The sequence below is a fragment of the Tiliqua scincoides genome, chromosome 4, assembly GCF_035046505.1.
Source record: "Tiliqua scincoides isolate rTilSci1 chromosome 4, rTilSci1.hap2, whole genome shotgun sequence".
NCBI classification, from domain to species: domain Eukaryota; kingdom Metazoa; phylum Chordata; class Lepidosauria; order Squamata; family Scincidae; genus Tiliqua; species Tiliqua scincoides.
Genome location: NC_089824.1, coordinates 61256968 through 61280406, shown reverse-complemented (window position 1 = coordinate 61280406; position 23439 = coordinate 61256968). Strand labels below are relative to the sequence as shown.

At 42.2% G+C, this 23439-nt stretch overlaps 1 protein-coding gene and 1 pseudogene across 1 annotated transcript; one reads left to right on the top strand and one right to left on the bottom strand.

Moving 5' to 3' along the window:
- Positions 1 to 407: 407 nt before the first annotated feature.
- On the bottom strand, positions 408 to 19080 carry IMPA2 (inositol monophosphatase 2). The gene is made up of 8 exons (XM_066625176.1): positions 18811 to 19080; positions 13632 to 13765; positions 11005 to 11109; positions 8796 to 8841; positions 6042 to 6150; positions 4371 to 4479; positions 2096 to 2247; positions 408 to 1609 (listed from the first exon to the last, which is right to left on the bottom strand). Exons 1-8 carry the CDS (start codon positions 18904 to 18906, stop codon positions 1494 to 1496), a joined length of 867 nt encoding a protein of 288 aa, XP_066481273.1. The 5' UTR covers positions 18907 to 19080; the 3' UTR covers positions 408 to 1493.
- Positions 7996 to 8113, top strand: LOC136650728 (5S ribosomal RNA; annotated as a pseudogene).
- Positions 19081 to 23439: the final 4359 nt, after the last annotated feature.

Here is a 23439-nt window from a genome sequence, read left to right as displayed (position 1 = left end):
ATGCCAAATCCTGTATTTAGGACTCTTAGTGAGAGAGAGAGAGGCTGCAGCTGGACTAACATACTATTATCTGGAAATGATGACAACAATCAGCTGCAGCATTTCATTCCTACAGTGAGAACTGATTTCAGGTTCACTTTCATTCTAAGGTTTTTAATTCTTGCAAATATCTGATGAGACAGAGTTTTCTAGACTGTATCATTTCAGACACAGTCTTCACTGTAGGTGCAGGTTCACAATTATCATCCCTACAAATTATTTCCTTGTATATAGAAAACTATCATATTAGAAAGAAGGATTCTAGCTGAACCCTCTTCCCAACATGCTAGTTTCCAATATTATATTCAATCATGTGAAACCCCCTTCCCCCCCCCCCCCATTGGTTTACCACTTTGTCAGGACCAGTCCTATGGCTTGATCCCATGATTCTCATGGCAACTGCTCAGACACTGCCAAGAGAGAAGATTCTACTGCAGTTTTCAGTAGGATGGTTGGATGCCTCCCTTCAGTCTTCTAAATAAATCTCTCACAGTGCAAGCCACAAAGCCCTGTTGAACCAGTTTTAGCACTCAGTATGCAAGAGACTTCTGCTAGTATTTGATGTAACCCTACAGATATCCTTTGTCTCACAAAAGTGACTCAAGTATGGCAATGACCAGAATGCCTATTTCACTGTTAAGCCACCTGCAAACATAAAGATTAGGTATTTGGTAACAAGCCAGCTGTCTGCTTAATGCCAGTATTTAGGCTGAAACCATCATAGCCTTATCATAGCAAATACTATTGTCCTTATTTAATCCTTCAGAGCATTTTTTAAAAATCTGTGAAACTTACGTTGTGCTACTTGAATTAAGCTGAATAGTATTCTATATTGGAAAAATACAGCTTTCTGTCTTCCAATTTGCATTACTATTAACTTTTTACATTATTAATTATACAAAGGGAATAAACAATTTAAAGGATATTTACTAACAACGCTCTTTATGTACCACAGAAATAGTTGTAAATATTTGCTCAAAGCATTTATTTTAAATTTAGAAAAGAGTAATAACTTTCTCAAGTACTGTTTGATGGCAATATTTAGGCACACAGTTTAAAACTTCTCCCCTGCTTCAGAACAAAAGATAATTTACCTGAGATTTGAAAAAAAATAAAGCTTTCTTTTCAGTTGCATGTGTTACAAAGCCTGTTTCAGGCTAGGAGGAGAAAGAAATTACGTCAACTGGCATGCCTGTGACATACTAGGAAAAAAGAAAAAATACAGATAAAACAAATCCTTATTTTAAAAAGGGGGGGCCAAGAAGCTTACAAAATTTAAAAATTTCCCTTCACCTTCCTATAAAGCAACTAAAATCTTTTTAGAATACTTTTGCTGTATTCTGTACAAAAGAACACTCTTAAATCATTTACCATACAAGAAACCCATCTTGAAGAAAGTGAAGTAGTTCAAAAGGGAAGGACCCATGTTATTTTCAAGAAACACTGAGGTCCAATCAATTCTCATCATCCCGCCTATAGTGAATAGTCTGTATTTCCTGAGCGATGAATGTAGCCATCTCCTGGGTACCTGCTGCAACCACACGGCATGACATTAGGTCTAGAGGCCCACCTATAACAGAGAGGAATTTGATCAACACACACATTTGGAGTCAAAAGTACAGTGAGTCCCTCCCCCTCTCTGAGACAGAGAAACAAATCATTTCTCATAAGGATATAATTTCTTAGGTACTGTATTTCATAGAAATATGACTTATCCCTCTTGAGAAAAACTAGCTGCAGAATTAAACAGTACACACTTTCCATAGATTGTTCTATATGTGTTAATAGAATACATATTCTTTGCTCATCTCATTCCTGCATCTCATTTCTTAAGATAAAAGCACTGGAAGCATTCTCCCTCTCATCTTGCATTGTAATCAAGGTAATAATCCAGATCTCCTCAAACCAAAAATGGAGAAATCTGCCACTGGCATAACCATAAATCAAGAGTGTCCCAACAATATTCCTTCTATGAGCTAGAAAGCAAAGAACTGCACTACGTGCTTTCTAAATATGAAGTCCACGCTTCCTCCTCCTGAACGCATATTTTGCTTACCTGAAGTATCCATCACAACACCACCTGCCTCTCTGATAATAACAGTAGCTGCTGCCAAGTCCCAACAGTGCAAGCCAAACTGGTAGTAGGCATCTGCGGCACCAGATGCTAGATGGCAAAGCGCCAAGGTTGCACTTCCAATTACGCGAACCCTACAACAAATCAGGGACAGAAGAAGTACAAAATATTTATGGAAATGGAAGATGTGTGACAAAGAAAAAGAGTCTCCACACTACTATGTGTTCTATTTTTTTACCCATCATCAGTAAAATTAAAAATCAGTATCATCAGACTGTGAGCCCTTTTGGGACAGGGAGCTGTTTAACATAAGAGCCCTGCTGGATCAGGCCAAAGACCTATTGCATGCTGGGTAAAGAAATATTTTCTTTTGTTTGTTCTCACTCTCCTGATACTCGGTTTGTCCGCTGATTCACCCAGGATATCCCCTGGTTGTGGTGTTGTATGAGAGACAAAAGAATATCACTCCATCCATCCCCTAATTTTGTATGTCTCAATCATGTCCCCCCTCAGGTGCCTTTTTTCTAGACTGAAGACCCCAAATGCGATAGCCTTTCCTCATAAGGGATGTGCCACAGCCCAGGAATCATTTTGGTTGCTCTCTTCTGCACCTTCTGCAGTTCCATTATATCCTTTTTGAGATGTGGCGACCAGAACTGGATGCAATACTCCAGGTGTGGCCTTACCATCAATTTCTTCAATAGCATAATATTGCCTGTATTTTCAATCCCCTTTTTAATTATCTAGAGCAGGGGTGCCCAAACCCCGGCCCGGGGGCCACTTGCGGCCCTCAGGGAGCCCCCAGTCTCCAATGAGCCTCTGGCCCTCCTGAGATTTGTTGGAGCCCACACTGGCCCGATGCAACTGCTCTCAGCATGATGGCCAACTGTTCGACCTTTCACATGAGCTGTGGTATGAGGGCTCCCTCCATTGCTTGCTGTTTCACATCTGTGATGCAGCAGTGGCAGCAAAGGAAAGGCAAGCCTTGCTTTGTGCAAGGCCTTTTATAGGCCTTGAGCTATTGCAAGACCTTCATTCATTCATATAAGTTCATCTTTAATAAATTCATTTATGTAAACTTATGTAAATTTATTCAAATTTTAAATGTAAATTAATTTTTTTTCCCCCGGCCCCCGACACAGTGTCAGAGAGACGATGTGGCCCTCCTGCCAAAAACTTTGGACACCCCTGATCTAGAGCATGGAATTGGCCTTCTTCACCACCGCTGCACACTGAGTCAACACTTTCATCAAGCTGTCTATCAGCACCCCAAGGTCTCTCTCTCTGGATTTGTCAAACACAGCTCACAGCCTATTAGCATATATGTGGTTTTGATTCCCCCCCCCAATGTGCATTACTTTACACTTACTTACATTGTTATTTAATTATTTGACTTTGTAAACCACTTTGTAAACTTTTTTGTTAAAAAGCAATACAGGTGTGTGCCACTTAACGATGGGGATACATTCTCCAAACCCTGTTGTTATGTGATTAGGTTATTAAGCAAACATAAAACCCAACCTGGTGCTTTTGTTGTGTAAACAGACACTCCCTGCCAGAAACTAGCTGGCTGCACAGGCCACTGGAGACAGATTGCCTCTACTTCGCATTAAGACCCTCTTTGTTGTATACACTCTACTGAAGACTATGGGAGTTCCAACCGCCTCATTAAGGGCCTCTTTTTTGTGCCTTGACCACCGTCATATATGTAGTCCATCATTAAGCAGAAGGTTGTTAAGTAGTGCACTCCTGTATATATTCTTAATAATAAAATGACAGCCCAATCCTATCCATACTTTCCTGGGAGCAAGCCCCATTGACACTATTGGGACTTCTGAGTAGACATGCATAGGATTGGGTCATTTATGTTTTTCTACAGTACTGTCTTGCACACTCAAGCTGGTATTTGCAGAACAATGACTTTTTCTAGATATTTCTTACAGATTTATGGATGTTTGTGTCAGTATTCTCCCTTTCTCTACAATGATATCAAAGATGCCCCGCCACGAATATGCTCCAGTTTGCTTGTTCTCATCTACTTGACGATAACTCCCATGCTTCCTTTCTGACTTCAATGTTTACAAACAGCTCCAAGAAAGTATTTACATTGTTCACATGGAGCTCCCCTGACAGGGCAGTGAATGGAGAAGCTTGGGTTCTGGCAAACTTCCAAATGGGCATCAGAATGCTATGCAAAGCTTTTGCTTAGCTTCACTGCATGTGCGTGTTCTTTCCAAAGATTTCTGAATGGTCTTACCCATGAGCTTGAGCTTTTAGCAGTCTCTCCATATTACTGAGAAATACTTTCAAGGTCTCAGGATCCCGTTTTGGACCAATTTCTGTTAAAATCAAGGCCTTTGAGATATCTAAAACAAACAAAAATGTTGATTTGCATTACTTCAACGGGTTTTCAACATAGCTCTTTTCCCAATGTTTATTGTGAAGTATCTTTTGAGGTTTCGCAGTACAACTCTTTTGCAAAATGCAAATTAAGCTGTTCTCCCGCTCTCTCTTTTTCAAAGAAATGCCCTTAAGTTCCACTTCATATCCTGAAACTATATGACACAAATCTGTTTAGTATTACTTTCACTTCTGTTCCAAATATGTTTATTTGGAAGCAAGTCTTAGGGCCCAATCCTAACCAATTTTCCAGCACTGATACAGCTGCAATGCAGCACCAAAGTAAGGGAACAAAATATTCCCTTTCCTTGAAGAGGCCTTCATGGTTGCCAAAAGCAGGATGCAGTGCGTGCCACATTGACAAAGCTGCATCAGTGATGAAAAGTTGAATAGGACTGGGCCCTTCAGCACTTATAACCACAGAAATAGAATCTTTATCCATATTAATCAAAAAGAGCACTACGGGATGTAGAATACTATCATGAAATGCATTTTGGACTTTTCAATAACAGATACTTTCTTACTGTGTTACATTTGTGAAATTCAGCACAAATACTGTACAGCAAACGAATGTGAAAGATATTTGAAGAACCACAAGACAACACAATAGTTTAACAAGCTATTCCAATTTGAATAACCATTTTCCATCAACAGCAAAAGATTGATTTTTTTTGTTTTGCACTCAAATCTTCTAGACCTCATCTAGACACTATAAGAATAATTCCGCTACCACCATTGAAGTTCATATCAATAGCTCTAGTTCATGTTTCTTCAGAGCAAAAACACAAATAATCTGGAATGCTATCCACTCTGCAGGGTTAATCTACCTGAAAGCAAGTGCTGCTTCATACATTACAGCCCCAATGTGGAATGAAAGTTACTTAAAATTTCCCTGCAGTGGCTGTAACATCTGAATGCAGCTTTTCATATAATTAGACCTAATTGTATGGAGATTGCTCATGCCAGTCAGTCTCAGTTGGAACGTTTGCACCATCCCTAAGTCCACTACATACGGTATATTCACTTGCCGTTGAAGCAGGTCCAGCAACAAAAATCAGGTAGGAGCCATCAGTTCTGTTTGCCACAATATTTATATTTATAAAGAGAGTCAATGTAGCATACTAGCTGAGGCTGAACTGCAAATCAGAACTTTCCTGATACAAATTCCACTTCTGCCATGAATTCACTGGGTTGTCTTAGGCAAACCACTCCTTCTCAACCTCGGTAGGTACACTATGGGGAAAATACTACTCACCTTAAAAGGTTTGTTATAAGTTTTGCATCAAGGTAATATATGTGAAGCACTTCACGCATTCTAAAAGTGCCCTATACATGTATTATAAATTATCAAGCCTCTTTTAAATTTTTTTTAATTAAAGCACGTTGTAGAAAACAAGGGCTAGTTACTGTTAACACAATTAGAGCTACAATTACATGAACATACATAAAGTCTATCTAACTATTGACAACTCTCTACAATTGTAATATAGAAAATTTCTGTTAGAGTGCTTACAAAATCTAAACCAACCTGTCACTTTTGATACCTGAAGCCTTTTGTCATTACAATATGCCCCTTGACCTCTTCTACCAGTGTATAACCGTTCTTCAGTGCAGTGATAAATTACACCAAATTCAAGCTTTAAGGTTTTGAGAAAGGAAAAGAACATGAATGCAATTTGTATTATATGTTTCAGTATAAAACAACTAACAAATTAACATAGTTTTAAATTCATATAGTTGTAGTTCATGCTACAGGTGATAAAAGGAATCGTTTTGATTACCCAAGAGTATCATCTTTACATGCTATGTATAAAAAATTGTTTCCTCCCCTTATACATATTAAGAAGATAATCTTGTAGCACTTAGCCTTTAAATTGCTACAAGACTCTCTGCTGTTTTTGTTCTAACAGACTAATATTGCTACTGCTTTGTATACATCATAGGGCTGACTCTTCCATTACAGTCATCACAGAAAAGTCCACTAGAAACAAAGCACTAGCCAGAATGAACAACAGCAGTTCATCAAGCACATGGCTCATTGCATGGAGTTTCCAAGCCAGCACCAGGATCCTTCTGCTAGTACAAAAACTCTTTTTGCAAAAAAGAAATTCAAATAGTTAGCATCTCTTGCATGTTGTAGTGCTGCAACCACAAAGCAGGATTTTCAGTATAGTTTTCATGCAACAGTAGGTCTAACTTCACACCACTGGGAAATTCACCAACAGCCCAATGTGCAACAGCCCAGAGTGACTTTACTTGACAGTAGTGCAGGTGCACTTTGCTTCAAACTAAGGTGTTGCATGCCATTCCACTGTGCTGTTCCTTATAATACCACTAGAAGGGAAGAATTAGATGCAACAGCAGTAGCTCACCAACTTCAAATGCAGTGTCATTGCCTAACATTTGTAAAGCAGGAGCAGGGGGACAATTTCAGATGGAAAGCAGCTGGCAGAATGGGGTTGCTGAAACATTCCTTCCTATACCTCCCTCTGAAGCCAAGCCCAGAACTGGGGGAAACACCACAGGGGTGGGGTGGGGTGGAGGTACTGTGGAAAAAAAGTTATGGCCAAACAGTTCAGCAGCACTCTCAACTGCCTTTGTCACCTGAAGTTGTCCCCAGTTTATAGATGCTGTATTTGAAGACACAGATTTGTCACTGTTATGTACAGGTTTATCTTAGAAGTTACAAGGCATATGGAGTGGCTCTAAAGTGGAGCCTTGCAGGAAAATTATAAAGATGGAATTCAAGGCAATAATTTTGTTCTAGCTTGCTGCTCTTAAATGTTGCTCTATGCACAGTTTTATCCTTTCCATCCATCATTTAGCAACAGTGGTGGATTTCACCTGACAAACAGTTTCAGTGGTTTTATCACAGTCCCTCATAACTAGTCGGGGCTGTTACAAAAAGGAAGGCAGCCAGGCCCTCTGATTCTTGCTTAGTATCAATCCAATCTTGATTTGAAGTTTGAACAAGTTCCAAGATTTTGTTTCACCATGAACAGGTAAAGGATGATGGAGAAAAGTGCAAGAACATGTGCTACTTGAACGATTGCACAATGGCTGAACCTAGGCCACTCTCATGTTTAATAACCCACTCCTAAATGGACATACTTGGAAACAAGTTTCATTTATTTCAATGGATCTTACTTCCAAGAAAACATGCTTAGAATCACCATGGAAGAATACTCATAACAAACTGGTCTTTGTAACTAGGGATATATGACCATTGCATTCTGCAAGATCTGCAGAATTCTACCTAAGAGCCCAATCCTATCCAATTCTCCAGCACTGATGCAGCCATGCAAATAGGGCATGCACTGCATCCTGTGGTGAGGGTACAGTCAAGGAGGCCTCTTCAAAGTAAAGGAATGTTTGTTCCCTCTTCTTGGGGCTGCACTGTGGTTGCATCTGTGCTGGAAAATTGGTTAGAATTGGTTCCTAAGAAACTGTACAACATCCTTTACCATCAGAATTTTTTTCTTTTTTTAGCAACTGCTACCCTGCACATGCCTGATCTTGTCTGATCTCAGAAGCTAAGTAGGGTCAGGCCTGGTTAGTACTTGGATGGGAGACCACCTGGGAATACTGGGTGCTGAAGGCTTATACCATAGTCTTTCGAGACTGAAGGTTGTCAACCAGAAATGTTTTGAGTGAAGATATCAACTCATTTATGGTAGTTCATAGTAAAGCCTTTGGTTAAATTGTTTCCAGAATGGAAGGCTGATCCTGATACTAAATGCAGGTTTCTGAATTTAAACCTAGATTTCCACAAATTTATACCATGGGCTAGATAATCTAATTCATGACTTAGGGCAGGGGTCACCAAACATTTTGACTAGAGGGCAGCATCAAATTTCTGGCACGGTGCTGAGGGCTGGAAAAAAAATTTAAATATAAAATTTATATAAATAAGTTAGAGATGGAACTTAGATGAGTGAATAAACGAATGAATGGGCTCATTCATTCAAACTTTCTGGCCCTTAGAACACCCTCCAGATGCAACCAGAGCACAGTTCCAGTCATGTTCGGCCAAGTGGGCCAGATGCTTTCAGGGGACAAGAGGCTAGCCACGGGCCAGGTTGAGGCTGGCCATGGGTCGCATCTGGCCCGTGGGCTGGGGTTTGGAGACCCATGACTTAGGGTATGGTTAAAATAGTGATAAAAGCTTTCTTCATAAAAATATCTTATTAGCATCAAGATCACTAAATATTTGTTAGAATTGTCACGTAACCCCAAAGAATCTCAAGCCTATCTTACTAACTTACAGAACATTATGTTATACCTCTTGGTTAACAGCAAATCCAATGCTAACAGCCACAGTTGGAAACCTGTGAAATAAAATCAGTTGTATTTGTTAATACACTTTTCTAAACAAACACTTTTCAAGATCTTCAGCTATCCAGTATTTTACTGATACTTGATCCCCACTTTATCAAGATATCAAAAGAAGGGTTGTAAATAAACAATACTATTTCAGTGTAATGGTTTGTCAACATGACTTAGCAATAGTAAATCAACTAAAAGCTTCTGCAAAAAATAGAAAAAAATTTCTATTCAAGGGTACGTATTCAAGAAATTAAAGTTTGCTACAATTGTATGCACAATTAAAAGTCTAACTGAACTTAGTGGAATATACTTCAGGATATACATGAATAAGAATTGGGCTGCGTGTTGCACTGAGATGGGTTGAATCCATACAAAAAGCATTCAAATCCCACTGATACCGAGGGGTCTCGGAATACCAAGGGGTCTCAGAATATTAACAGCTTTTGGACTTGCCCATCTGGTTCGTCAGTGCTCTCTGAGTGCATATATAGGGTTTTTATGTTTCACCAGGAAAATATAGAACATCTGCTATCGCATCTGATTTGATCCTGAGCTTCTGTGCCTTTAGATTGATGAAGCAGCACTAAGTTATGCTTCTCCTATTCTAGTAGTAATCTGTACAAGGCTTTGGACCAGTACCACTAACACTTACAGTATCAATAAGAATACCTGGTCATGCTGTTTGTAACTGTAAGAATGTTATAAAGAAGTGGCCAAGCAATATTTTTTTTATTTATGAGTATTTTCTCCTAAAAATTAGTACCAATTCTTAAAATACAGAGAATTCCTCTGGGTACACACCAAAATTTTAATTTTTAAATGGAGAAAATTTAAAATTTTGTCATTCTGTCTTTTAAATTCCACAGAGTTGTAAAGCATACATGCATGCATAAAAAAGTCACAAGTCCAATCAAATGTGATGTACAGGGAACCCTTGTTATATATGGGGGTTCTGGAACCCCCCATTGATACCAGAATCCATGGATGTTCAAATCTGCAGGTTTGGGCACCCCAAATTCTCTGACCATGACAGGAACTGCCCTCTGGTCAGGTCCAGAGGGTGATCTGAGGGCCAGGGAGGCCATGTGTGGTCTCCCCAATGCTCAGAATGCCTGTACCAGGGGAAAAAATGCAACTTCCAGTTTCCCCCCAAAACCAAAACTTTTGATGTCCTTATAAGGCATTCTGAGGGCTGGGGAAGCCCTGCGTGGTTTCCAGTTTCTCAGGAAAATTGGAAGTCGCTTTTTTTGGCCAGACACTGTAGACCAGGGGTGCTCACACTTTTTTGGCTCAAGAGCTACTTTGAAACCCAGCAAGGCCCGGAGATCTACCAGAGTTTTTTTTACAATGTTCGCGCCATCATAACATATAACATTTATGTGTACAATGTATGTTGGTGTACCTTGAGCCCCACTGAGTATAACAGGACTTACTCCTGAGTAGACATGCCTAGGATTAGGCTGTGAGGCTGCAAACCTAGCCACACTTACTTGGGAGTAAGCCCCATTGAGTACAATGGGCCTTACTCCTGGCGTTTCCTCCCAGAGGCACCTGAAGGGGGGGGTCAGCACTCCGCGTTCTACTCATTTTGCCTCGCCATCTACCGGTAGATCGCGATCCACCTACAGCACCTCTGCTGTAGACCATATCTGGACAGATGTAATTCCCTTGCTGATAGTGACCACTACAGCAATAGTAAATCTAAATTCATAAGCCAATTAGTACTTCTCTCTCCTAAAGGCACTCCCCCCTCACTTCTGATTTAGTGCTACCGTTGCTGCTTGCAGGTAATATCTGGAAGTGCACCAGTCAACTTGCATAAGTATTCAAAACAACACAAAGAAGTGGCTCTTTCAATAGCATTTTTGCTTATATATGTAGCCAAATATCATAATTAAGGAGTCAGTGGACTATGCATATTTAAATGAGTAACTCTGACATTGACAGATGCTCAGGAACGTAATGTTATAAGCAAGTAAGTCATCAGGCTAAACACAGAAAAACACCTTTAAACAAGAGTGAAACAGGATGTAAGGAATGAAAGACTTTCAGCACAATCCTACGCGTGTCCACTCAGAAGTAAGTCTCACTGCGTTGAGTGGGGCAAACTCCTAGGAAAGTGTGCACAGGATTGCAGCCATAGGCTGAAACAAGAACATACTTACTTATGTACAAAATTGCAAGTGCCATCAACAGGATCAATAATCCAGGTCGGACTGTCATTGAGTATGCATTTTGAACCAGCAGCAGTAGCTTCTTCTGCAATAAACCTATAATGAATGTACAACACCACCATAGATGAGAGCATTCTAATTAAAGTTGTGTTTATTGGGAGCAGGAATGTGAAAGAGAACATGTTTTCAAACTGAAGGCAGTTTAGGAGTGGCATATATAGTTCTCTACTGCTTTCAGTTTATATTATAAAGCTACAGTGGTAGATCTTTGAGGAGGCTTTGAATTTTATCATTAGTACATATAGAAATCAGTATATATCAGGGGCTGATCTCAATGTAACAGAAGATGGAACATGTGGGAAAGGTGCACTGAACCCCTCCTCAGGTGCCTTTCTTTCCTCAATTCATGGTTCAAGCAGAAAATAAAGTGGCAACAGACTAAGGGGAGAGGGGATCTGCATTCCTCTACCACACATTAATTTTACTGCTAAAGTAAGAATGAACCCCCCTCTATGTGAACTGGATGGTCATGTGAAAAAAATATACATTTGTCACCATCTTGTCTACTTTGACCCAAATATAGATTCCCATGTCATGTTATTAAACCTTTGGGCAGTAATACATTTTGAACGAGACCCCAGCTGAAACTATCCGAGTGCTTATTTTCAAGAACTACAGTGCTGTACTACCATTCCATTGAGAATACCTTGAGTACTGTCAGTCGTACTGCTCCACCACTTTATAAGCATCAAACTAGACATTAATTGCATTAATGTGTGCTTATATGAATCACTGGCATTCCTGGAGGTGGGGAAAAATGCTAAGTTTCTTCAGGCGGCAGGATGCCCATGTAAAGCAGCCTCTCCCTTGGTTTCCGAGCTAGTCATGGCTGCAAGAGCAAAGCAGAGGCTTCTCCTCTGCTTTGCTCTTCTCTTCCCAAATGGCTCAGAAGCTGAGGGAGAGGGGCTGCCTTGCACAGGTGTCCTGGTGCCTGAAGATACTTAGCATTTTGCTCCTCCCCCATCCAGGAACACCAGTGATATGAAGTGCTTCTTTCACAAAAAATAGCCCCAATCCCAATGGAATGCGTAATTTCATGCTGACTGCAATGAAACAAACCACATTGAGATATCGCTATCCTATCAAAAACAGCCAAAAAACCAGTGAGGGTGGGGCAATGGTGCATCACCATGCCCACTGCCCAGGGTGTTGCCCCACCTACTGTATGGGGAGGAGGTCCATCATGGGGTGACACACTGGCCTCCTACGCCAAGTGCTGCAAACCCTAGTGATGCCACTGAACTAATGTAAGTATTAGAGATGAGGGAAATGTAAAAAGCAGTTTCAATGCGACTTGTGAAAAAGTCTTTGGTTTCAGCCTATGCATAAGTATATTAAGCTATACAAGGTGATCCATAATTTTAAGTGTTCCTACTATATTCCTCCCTCAACATTTCCCAATTAAAACTGAATGCAAGCCACATCTGACTGACAATTATTAGAATTACAATCATGTTAAAGTTTACAGTGGTTTTGTTTTGTTTAACGTGAACAGATGTTCAGTAAGACTAGTCTAAAACTACTATATTCGTTTCACTGGGGGAAACCTAATCTGGATTTGAAAAGGCACCAGAGTATTTGCCAGGAGTATTATAAAACAAACAAACAAACAAAAACACCTTGTAACAACCACTGAACAACCCCTGCAGCATCTCGTTATTATATCAATCCTAAGGCTTCTACATTGGGCAGTACAGTCTATAATCAATTTTTACTCTTGGGGAAACAGCTCACACTTAATCTGAGAATATATGCAGTGTCCAAAGCACTGGATTCTTATGCCATGAAATATTTCTGGAAAATGACATTAAGTGTCCAATCACTGTCTCGTACAAAAATTCTCAAGACCTCATTTAAGATTCATGCCTCCCTTCCCATTGGTAATCTCTAATTCATTGCATAGATGTGTTACCATCATGCCAGCCTCAGGTTTCATGATAGCACACCAGCTTGTTTGACTTTTAAATACCAGGTGACAACTTGTATCAAAAAAGAAACTTTGAGCCTAAAACTGCTGTGCATGTTGGCTCCCTGCCCATGGCCAGCCAGTTACATACAATTACTGTCACTTGTAGATTAATTTCTTCCACCACCACCCCAATATTATTGCATTGTGACCTAGAAAAACCTCTAACATTATGCCTTCAAACTACAGGAGTTGCCACACATTATGTGGGGATTTATCTTTCCACTCTGGCCTGGTTCATGATTAAATGATGGATTGGCCAATTTTCCTTCCCCTCTTGTATATGCAGGGGGAGTATATTCCCAAAGCTAGGGAACACTGCAAATCTGTAGTTTAAACATGGCTTTCCATGATGTCTGAACACCTTTACTTTTAAGTAAAGTGCTATGTACACTGATGGTATTATTTTAAAAAAATGTGGCAGCAGATCTGGACAATTGCACATATGACAGACAGCAATCAATTCCTCACTGTTCAGTGTATGCAGTATATACACGATACATGTATGTCTCACTCACACATTGTATTTTTTGTTAGCACATACCAAAAAAAAAGTCTGCATTTTTTACTATTATGACTACTGCAGACATACCTGTGAGAGGGAAACTTTTCTTTCAGAGCAGAAACAATTAAATTTTCTACTAAGTGATCCGTTTCTGTTACAAGATCTGCAGCAGAAGTTTTGGTGGACACCTGTTTTTCCTCAGTGAGAGCTTTCCTAATGATCTACAATAAAGAATACTAGGTATTACTTTTCTCACAATTCTTCCAAATCCACATTCACAAACTCTTATTCAACTCAAATTAATGGCAAATAATACACCATAATTCAAAGGAAGAAATCTAGTTCTCAATTATGAGATTAGTATCTAATCTACATCTGCACATAAATGCTTAAGGCTACAATCCAATCCACAATTACCTGGGAGTAAGCCCCACTGACTATAACGAAACTTACTTCTGAGTAAACGTGCATAGGATTGAACAATAAGGCAACAATGCTACATACACCTACCTAAGAATAAGTCCCATTAAATTCAATGGGACATACTCCTGAGTATATATGCATAGGCTTGCACTGTCAGTGATGCTGTGCTTGTATTGATGTAACATGATGCCAATACTGCAGGCAGATCAGTCTGCACAATCACAGTGCAGATTTTGGCCTTCAGCAGTGTTTTCATCATTAAGAATTTTCTTAATTAAGGATAAGTGTAAAGTCACCATATTATGTCAAAATAGTATTTTTTATGGTTTTTCCATTTACACCAATGACTTCACCATCAAATCAGCAGGTGTAATTTTGTTATCCCACTAAAGCCAACACTCACTTGCAGTAACAAATGTGGATCAGCACACAATAAAACTTTACATTTCATTTTTTAAATATAGAGTACATGACGGAAACCATTGTCAAATGAGTGAATACATTCAAACATAATTTCATTTGCCTCTGAAAGTTGTGTAAACCATGTGCTATACAGTGATGACAATAACCAATAATAAGTTATTTGGGGGGGGCAAAGGAACGTGTCAGCAAAAGACATCTCTGTTTTGTGCCCCCCCCCCTTTCTTTCAGGTCTTGAAAAACTTAAACATACTTCCCATAATAGTGATGTCATTTCAAAAAGAAATCTGATAGGAAGACTTTTCTAAGTGAACACAGAAAAATGGTAATGTGTTTTCATGAACCAGAAGGAGTTAGCCAGGAATGAAAAACATCTTTTATTTTACAATACCATACACTGCATAAAATAAATGCTCAAGTTTTACCAAATCCCAATTTTTTTTAACCCAACATAGCCTGCTCTTGTGCATGTTTACTTGAAAGTTAAGTTCAGAGTTCAATACAGTAAATAGAGTTCAGTGATAATTACTTTCAAATACAGGTAATCAAGTGTAAGACTTACATTTTTGTATCAAACATCACAGAATGTAGTGAATTTAGTTCCAAACAAACATAAAAAAGGACTGATGCCCAATTTACCCAAAAGCAATCTAAAAGCTCAAATTCAGCCTATGGAACTCAGCTGATCCCCACCCCACACATTTCTTCCTATCTAAAAGGAGCCATTTAGCCCAAATGAAATAACTCACTGCTGGCTTCAGAAGGAGGAAGAAACTGATGCAAAAGCACAGGATATGCTGCCCACATTATTCTCATTTCTTGCCTCTCTGAAGAAAGGTGATATCCTGTTTGAGAAGTCGGTTTCAAGCAAATACCAATAGGAGCAAGTGATAGGAACGTGGGAAGCAACTTAACCTCTGCACCAATCAAATTACCAGCCAGTGTCCTGAATTTCATTTTTGTTATATATACATTTGGCCAATCAACCATAGTTGGCTTCAAAACAAACAAAAAAAGAATCAGATTTACTAAAATGCAAGTGTGTAATCATTCCAAGTTTCCACTGGTATGAAATCGACTATACAATTTCAGGTTATTCCATTGTGATGCTCTGAGTAACAAGACAGATTTGTAGATCTTACTGGTAATGTTTGTAAAACAGAAATCTTTTGTAAAAATTAAAGGAAACTTAAATTAGGAATGCATCATGATTGTAACACTAGCAATAGAATACTAACAGCACAAACCTATGCATGTCCACCCAGAAGTTCCACTGAACTCAGTGGGGCTAACTCCCAGGTAAGTATATTTAGGATTGCAGGCACAGTGGAACTTCTGAATAGACATCCATAGGATTGTGCTAATAGACATACATAGGGCTGTTCTGTAGGGATTTTCTTGGTGTTAAAGAACATGAAATACATACTTGATAAGTTTAATAGTCCTCAAATACTCCAGGATTTTTTGGAATCCCAGGGATCAATCTTGCAATATGAGAAGAAAGGAATGCTCCTGAGAGTATGCAGCATACTTTAGCCCAGTGGTTCTCACACATTTAGCACCAGGACCCACTTTTTAGAATGAGAAACTGGCAGGACCCACCAGAAGTGATGTCATGACCGGAAGTGAGTCACCAGGGCCCAGATGGCATCCACCCAAGAGTTATTAAGGAATTGAAGAATGAAGTTGCTGATCTCTTGACTAAAATATGCAACTTGTCGCTCAAAACGGCCACGGTGCCAGAGGATTGGAGGATAGCAAATGTCACGCCAATCTTTAAAAAGGGAAAGAGGGGGAACTCGGGAAACTATAGGCCGGTCAGCCTAACATCCATACCGCCTAAGATGGTGGAATGCCCCATCAAAGATAGACTCTCAAAACACATAGACAAACAGGCCTTGCTGAGGGAGAAGCAGCATGGCTTCTGTAAGGGTAAGTCTTGCCTCACAAAACTTTTAGAATTCTTTGAAAAGGTCAACAGGCATGTGGATGCGGGAGAACCTGTAGACATTACATATCTGGACTTTCAGAAGACTTTCGACATGGTCCCTCACCAAAGGCTACTGAAAAAACTCCACAGTCAGGGAATTAGAGGGCAGGTCCTCTCCTGGATTGAGAGGAAACCGAGAGTGGGTGTCAGTGGGCAATTTTCACAATGGAGAGAGGTGAAAAGCAGTTTGCCCCAAGGATCTGTCCTGGAACCAGTGCTTTTCAAACTCTTCATAAATGACTTGGAGACAGGGATGAGCAGTGAGGTGGCAAAGTTTGCAGATGACACCAAACTTTTCCGAGTGGGGAAGACCAGACATGATTGTGATGAGCTCCAGACTGGCAGAATGGGCAGCAAAATGGCAGATGCGTTTCAATGTAAGTAAGTGTAAACTCATGCACATTGGGACAAAAAATCAAAACTTCACATATAGGCTAATGGGTTCTGAGCTGTATGCGACAGATCAGGAGAAAGATCTTGGGGTGGTGGTGGACAGGTCGATGAAAGTGTCAACCCAATGTGCAGTGGCAGTAAAGAAGGCCAATTCTATGCTGGGGATCATTAGAAAAGGTATTGAGAACAAAACAGCTAATATTATAATGCCGTTGTACAAATCGATTGTAAGGCCACACCTGGAGTATTGCGTCCAGTTCTGGTCACCACATCTCAAAAAGGACATAGTGGAAATGGAAAAGGTGCAAGAGAGCAACTAAGATGATTACTGGGCTGGGGCAGCTTCCTTATGAGGAAAGGCTACGGTGTTTGGGCCTCTTCAGCCTAGAAAAGAGATGCCTGAGGGGGGACATGATTGAGACATACAAAGTTATGCATGGGAAGGATGAAGTGGATAGGGAGATGCTCTTTACACTCTCACATAACACCAGAACCAGGGGACAGCCACTAAAATTGACTGTTGGGAGGGTTAGGACAGACAAAAGAAAATATTTCTTTACTCAGTGTGTGGTTGGTCTGTGGAACTCCTTGCCACAGGATGTGGTGACAGCATCTGGCCTGGATGCCTTTAAACTGGAATTGCACAAGTTTCTGGAGGAAAATGTGCAACCTCCTGATTTTAGAAATGGGCTATGTCAGAATGCCAATGCAAGGGTGCACCAGGGTGCAGGTCTCTTGTTATCTGGTGTGCTTCCTGGGGCATTTGGTGGGCTGCTGTGAGATACAGGAAGCTGGACTAGATGGGCCTATGGCCTGATACAGTGGGGCTGTTCTTATATTCTTATGTAAGTGACATCATCAGGCAGGAAAATTTTTAATGATCCTAGGCTGCAATCCTACTCAGACGTACCCAGGAGTAAGTCTAATTTACTGTCACTGTCAAAAGAATATATATAATAGCTTGTTAAAAGTACTGTCTGTAACATTTCCCCAAATGAAGTCACATACCATGATAGCATCAAGTCTAACATACTAAAAATAAAATACTGCAATGGGGACCCACCTGAAATTGGCTTGTGACCCACCTAGTGGGTCCTGACCCACAGTTGTGAGAAACACTGCTTTAGCCAAATCCCTCTTTTTAAGGGCTAGAAATGGTCAGCACTCAGCAGGTTTTCTGGGACTTGCTCTCTCCTTTACTAGGACTTCTCACATTGCATAACAGAGCCCCAACATTCCCAAGAAATTCTAGGGCTAGCCAAAGTGTTTGCAAGGCACTGGATGAAGTGAAATCAGAATCAGAACTACTGTAGATTACCTAACTCTCTTGTTGGTTGTTAAGGGGGAAAATCCTTGACATTCACACACACACACACACACATGCTGCTGTAAGTGCAACACTGTATCAGCACATCATCCCCTGCCACATCATTCCAGCAGGAAACACACACTACAAAATAAATGCTTGTTTTTAAATAAAGTGCCCTTTCAACACTTGGTGGTGTTTTCTGCAGGCCACTTTTAGGCCAGGCGCTCAGAAGTGCAGCCAGCTTTTCCTTGACCTGACCCACTTGGCAGCCTTTTCCTCCCTGCTGGGTTAATCCAGCCCTTTCCACCCCCAGTTCATTTCATTTTGGAAGCAGGGCCACTGCCAGTTCCCCTCCTTCCTCACCTTTTTCCACCCCAGAGGGAAGCCACAGGCAGGCTGTGCTTCTGGGCCACTAGTACTTGGGAGGAAGGGATTACTTCCGAGTAAAGGCGCCCGGGCTTGGGCTGACAGATGAGCAGGTTGTACGTGCCCAGGCTTGCAGGCAGGCAGGGGTTGGGGATCTGTCCGTAGGAGGAAGGAAGCCCCGGCCCTTTGCTGCCACCTCTCAGTGGGGGGCATGAGGTGCTGCAGTTTCACCCCAGCAGCTGAAAGAGGCCGGAGGAGGTGGAAACCCCCCTGCTGGAGACTCTTCCGTGGCCCTGCTTTCCCCCCTGCCCGGCTTCCCAGTGGGGAGGACCCCCAGTCGGCTGAGCCACGTGGCTGCTGCTCACCTGGCCCGCCCGCAGCGCCAGCTGCACCGCCACCTCCACGCACTCCTTCCAGGGGTCGCCTCCCCCGGCAGCCTCCTGCTCCCCGCCGGGCTTCATGGCAGCTGCTTCTTGGCCGGAGCGCACTCGCCTCTGCGGGCGGGCGGCGCGGCTCTCTCTGCGCTGCAACTTTCTCGGAGCTGCTGGAGGCGGAGAAGGGAGCTGTGTCCCCGGGAGGAGGCGTCCCTCCGCTGCGGCCGCGGGCTCCCTGCTGCTCTGCTCCCCAGCCCTGGCAGCGGCTGCACCACGGAGACCCGAACTGACGCTGCAAGCCCTGCTCGGCACCGCCTCCTGGCCGGAGTGACGGCGCTCCCCACCCATCCGGGCCCCGCGCCGAGCGTGCCCGGGCTGGCCCGGCCCTGAAGCAGGCTGTGTGCGGACAGGGCTGCAGGAAGAGCCTCGCTTCTGTCGCTCACGCCCTCCTGCAGAGCTGTCTCCTCCCAAGTGGCACCAGGATTTGGCCCCCCCTTCCTGCAAAGCAGCCCCAATCCCACCCCTGCTCATCGGAGATGCGGCTTCCTGACCTGACTTCACAACCACTTGGGGGGAGTAGACAAGAATAGCCCCTTTTCTACTGCTGGGGGACACGTGTCTCTGCAAGAACAATCAGGCATGCTGGAATGCGCACAATGGGCCAAGCTGTGTGCTCGGGTAACCTGTCCCAACAGCTTTGGAGGCTGCTGTTGGACAGACTTTGCAGATTCTTCATGTATGATGCACACACCGAGTAGTGGGAAGCCACTGGTGTGCATGAAAAAGAGACGGCTTTTGTTGGGTACTACAAACACATGTTAAGTCTAGCCCATTTTACATCGACCAACATTTGGGGCTGGGAGATGAAAGCGGGTGCACAATAATCTTGGCATGCAATTCAGGAGTGTTCTTGATTCAGCCCAGAGGTGTCACACCACAGCAGTCCCTTGCACCACCACAGGAGTCAAGAGGCTGGTGCACAGATGTGCACCAGCTTCCAGAGGCCAAATCTGGCCCCACTGCACTGACCAAAGGTGAGTTCGCACTGAGGTCTGGGAAGAGTGGAATGGGGGCATTCTGGGGTGGTGGGAGGACTGGGACCAAAAGGGGCAGCAGGACCAGGATCCGGCACGTAGACTGGATCCTAACCTCCCAGGTGGCCTGATCTTACACCGCGCTTCTCGGATCTGCACCATCTCCATATGTCAGCCATTTTCAACCACTGTGCCCTGGCACATTGGTGTGCCGCGAGTGGTCCCCAGGTGAGCCACAGGAATTCATTTATTACTAGGGCCAATGGGGGATGTGAGCCCCCACTGGCAGCATGGTGTGCCTTGTCAATTGTCAAAAACCTGATGGAGTGTCTTGACAATTTTAGTGCCTTGTCAATGTGCCATGAGATGAAAAAGATTGAAAATCGCTGCCTTATGTGGCACAGATCCAACTAGCCCTATAGGGGCAGCTGCTGCGCTACATGTGGTAAGGGGAATGAATGTCCCTTACTCTGAGTTGGGCTGCAAACTTGGCCCAACCCTGCTCTGGATGCAGGGAAAGAGATTCCAATTGCTGCTTGCACTTCTTGCAAAAAGTGCTGGAAAAACTGCACACTTTGCAAGAGGGGCAGAGACAATTGCAGTTTGGGGAGGGGTGAGGCTGGCGGGGGCGGAGAAAGGGCGGGGCAAGGTGTGCCAGGGAGGTGGGGGCTGGGAAGGGTGTGGGTGGGAAGCGTGCCAGGGGGACGGAGGGAGGTGGGATCCAAGACGTTCGTGCAAGGCTTGGCACCCTACACGAACGCCTTTACTGCTGACAAAAAGGTCATGAGTAGTCTGTATACCTAGAAAAGAATGCACATATTAATATGACTACAGTACTAGAAGAAGCTAGGTTTTTTTTAAATTAATAAAAATATATGCATTAAATTTTTTCAGACTTTATGTTCAGTCTTTGTTTTCTACAGAAATATGTCCCCTATCTGGGCCTTGCCTTCTCTGAACACTGCAGGGATAATTCCTTCTGGCATAGCTCTATACTTATTGAAGACAGCAGCTGTGGGTCTGCAGCTGCCAGGCATTGGCAAATGAGCAGACAGGCGAACTGTGAAGGTTCACTAATTCCTTGCAATGACAATTGTCTTCTGGTCATGTCATCCTGTATATAGCATGATTATCTAGACTTCACTTTGCCTGTGAAATCTCAACAATCAGTTTTTAAGGACAGTCCCACATCACTCTGGTCATTGTAGACCAGGAGTGCCCAAACCCCGGCCCTGGGGCCACTTGCGGCCCTCGAGGCCTCTCAATGTGGTCCTCAAGGAGCCCCCAGTCTCCAATGAGCCTCTGGCCCTCCAGAGATTTGTTGGAGCCCACACTGGCCCAGTGCAACTGCTCTCAGTGTGAGGGTGACTGTTTGACCTCTCACATGAGCTGTGGGATGAGGGCTTCCTCCACTGCTTGTTGTTTCACGTCTGTGATGCAGCAGCAGCAGCAAAGGAAAGGCCTTTTATAGGCCTTGAGCTATGCAAGACCTTCATTCATTCATATAAGTTCATCTTTAATATATTCATTTATGTAAACGTATGTAAATTTATTCAAATTGAAATGTAAATTAATTCTTTTTTCCCAGCCCCTGACACAGTGTCAGAGAAATGATGTGGCCCTCCTGCCAAAAACTTTGGACACCCCTGTTGTAGACTATTGAAAGGAAAATAGATGTTGATCTGAGAAAGGAAAGAACTGAATACATTTCTTAGAATGAATTTGGAATTCATTTAAATCATCCTTGGTTTTACTCAATAAAACCTAATACCTCTAATGACATCCCATGTTAAAAGATTTATGCATATGTGAGAAACAAATGAAAGGTAGAACTCATTTGAAATTGAAAAACTTCATGATAGCATTGTATATATTGGATATTCACTTATTTAGTATATTTTTCCCCCAGAGCATTTCCAACAAAGTCACTGAGTGTTCAGCTTTCTTATTCCTATTTCAGCCAACATATTTTGTTGGAGCATGTTTTGTGAATATTCTGCATGGAGCCAGAATTATGCATAATCACATCTTACTCACTGGAACACCAAAGGCTGGGATTGTAGAAGATTGCTTCCGTTTCCTTCATAGTGCAGAAGTTGTCGGATCATCTTGTGAATAATCATGCAAATATTGATTAATTATATCATAATGAATGATATACAGTTTTGGAACTCTTAAACAACTATGATCAGTTTTATTTTCAAAGTACCAACACATGCAAAGAAAGGCAGAGTCCTTCTCTTTGCACAACTGCACAGAGCAGAGTTAACACAGGAAGCCAGTATGCAGTAATAAGGATGCAACTGAAGCAATACTAGTTTTTCTGACTATTCTATATTTTGGTTTAGTTTTCCTTCCTCACTATTCAGCATTGTCGGCATATAGGGAACCTGCTATTCACCACTAATTTCAGAATTATATTTAAGGATATGTAGACTAACATTCTGTTATGCTCATTTTTCAAAGGGCATATGGGTTTGTTATCTATGTAGTGGGCTATCATTCTCCACATCTATGTGTCTACTCTGATGTGTATAAAATCCAAGTTTCAGCTATGCTCAGATTGTAGTGGTTTGATTATTACTGTGCCAAACTGAAGAATCTGTTTTTGCCAGTTGGATAACGTGCAAGCCTTCAGCATAAGCTTTAGAAACTGATAGAAGCTTTAGAAATGGGCTTCATATGAACAAGACAGCTTCCTACCAATCATTTACAAACAGAAAGCATAGTGTCAAGAGGAAGCTCATTGTTGGTGTGGGTAGAGTATTTGGGGAGTAGCGTTCAGGTCTTTATTAGACCCACAACAGCTCTCTTGACCACACCAGATGCCACAACAGCTCTCTTGACAGAGTACACATTCCTTGGACACAACCCTTCTTGAATCTAGAGCTGATATACTGTAGACTAGGACAGCTCTTTTTCTTGTATAAGTCTTCTTTTCTCCCATCCTCCTAGGCCAGGGGTCTCCAAACGTTTTGGTCAGAGGTCCACATCAAATATCTGGTGCGGTGTTGAGAGCCGAAAAAACAATTTAAATATAAAATTTTAAAAAATAAATTAAAGATGGAACTTAGATGAATGAATAAGGGCGCAATCCTAACCCTTTATGTCAATGCTTTCCAGCACTGACATAAGGGCAATGCAGCTCTGAGGTAAGGGAACAAACATTCCCTTACTTTGAGGAGGCCTCCGTGAATGACACCGAACTGCAGGATGCAGCACATGTCCCATTGGCACAGCTATGCCAGTGCTGGAAAGCACTGACATAAGGGGTTAGGATTGCACCCTAAATGAATGAATGGGCTCATTCATTCAACCTCTCTGGCCCTCAGAACACCCTCCAGATGCAACTAGAGCACAGCTCCGGTTATGTTCGGTCAAGTGGACCTGAGGCTTTCACAGGACAAGAGGCTGGCCATGGGCTGGATAGAGGCTTCTGTGGGCTGCATCTGGCCCCTGGGCAGGAGTTTGGAGACCCCTGTCCTAGGCCATGGAAGAAAATTGCTGTAACTGGTCCCTTCCACCATCTCCCGTTTATAAGAAGAAACAAATCCCAACTCTTTGGGGTAAGGACCATTAATTTTAG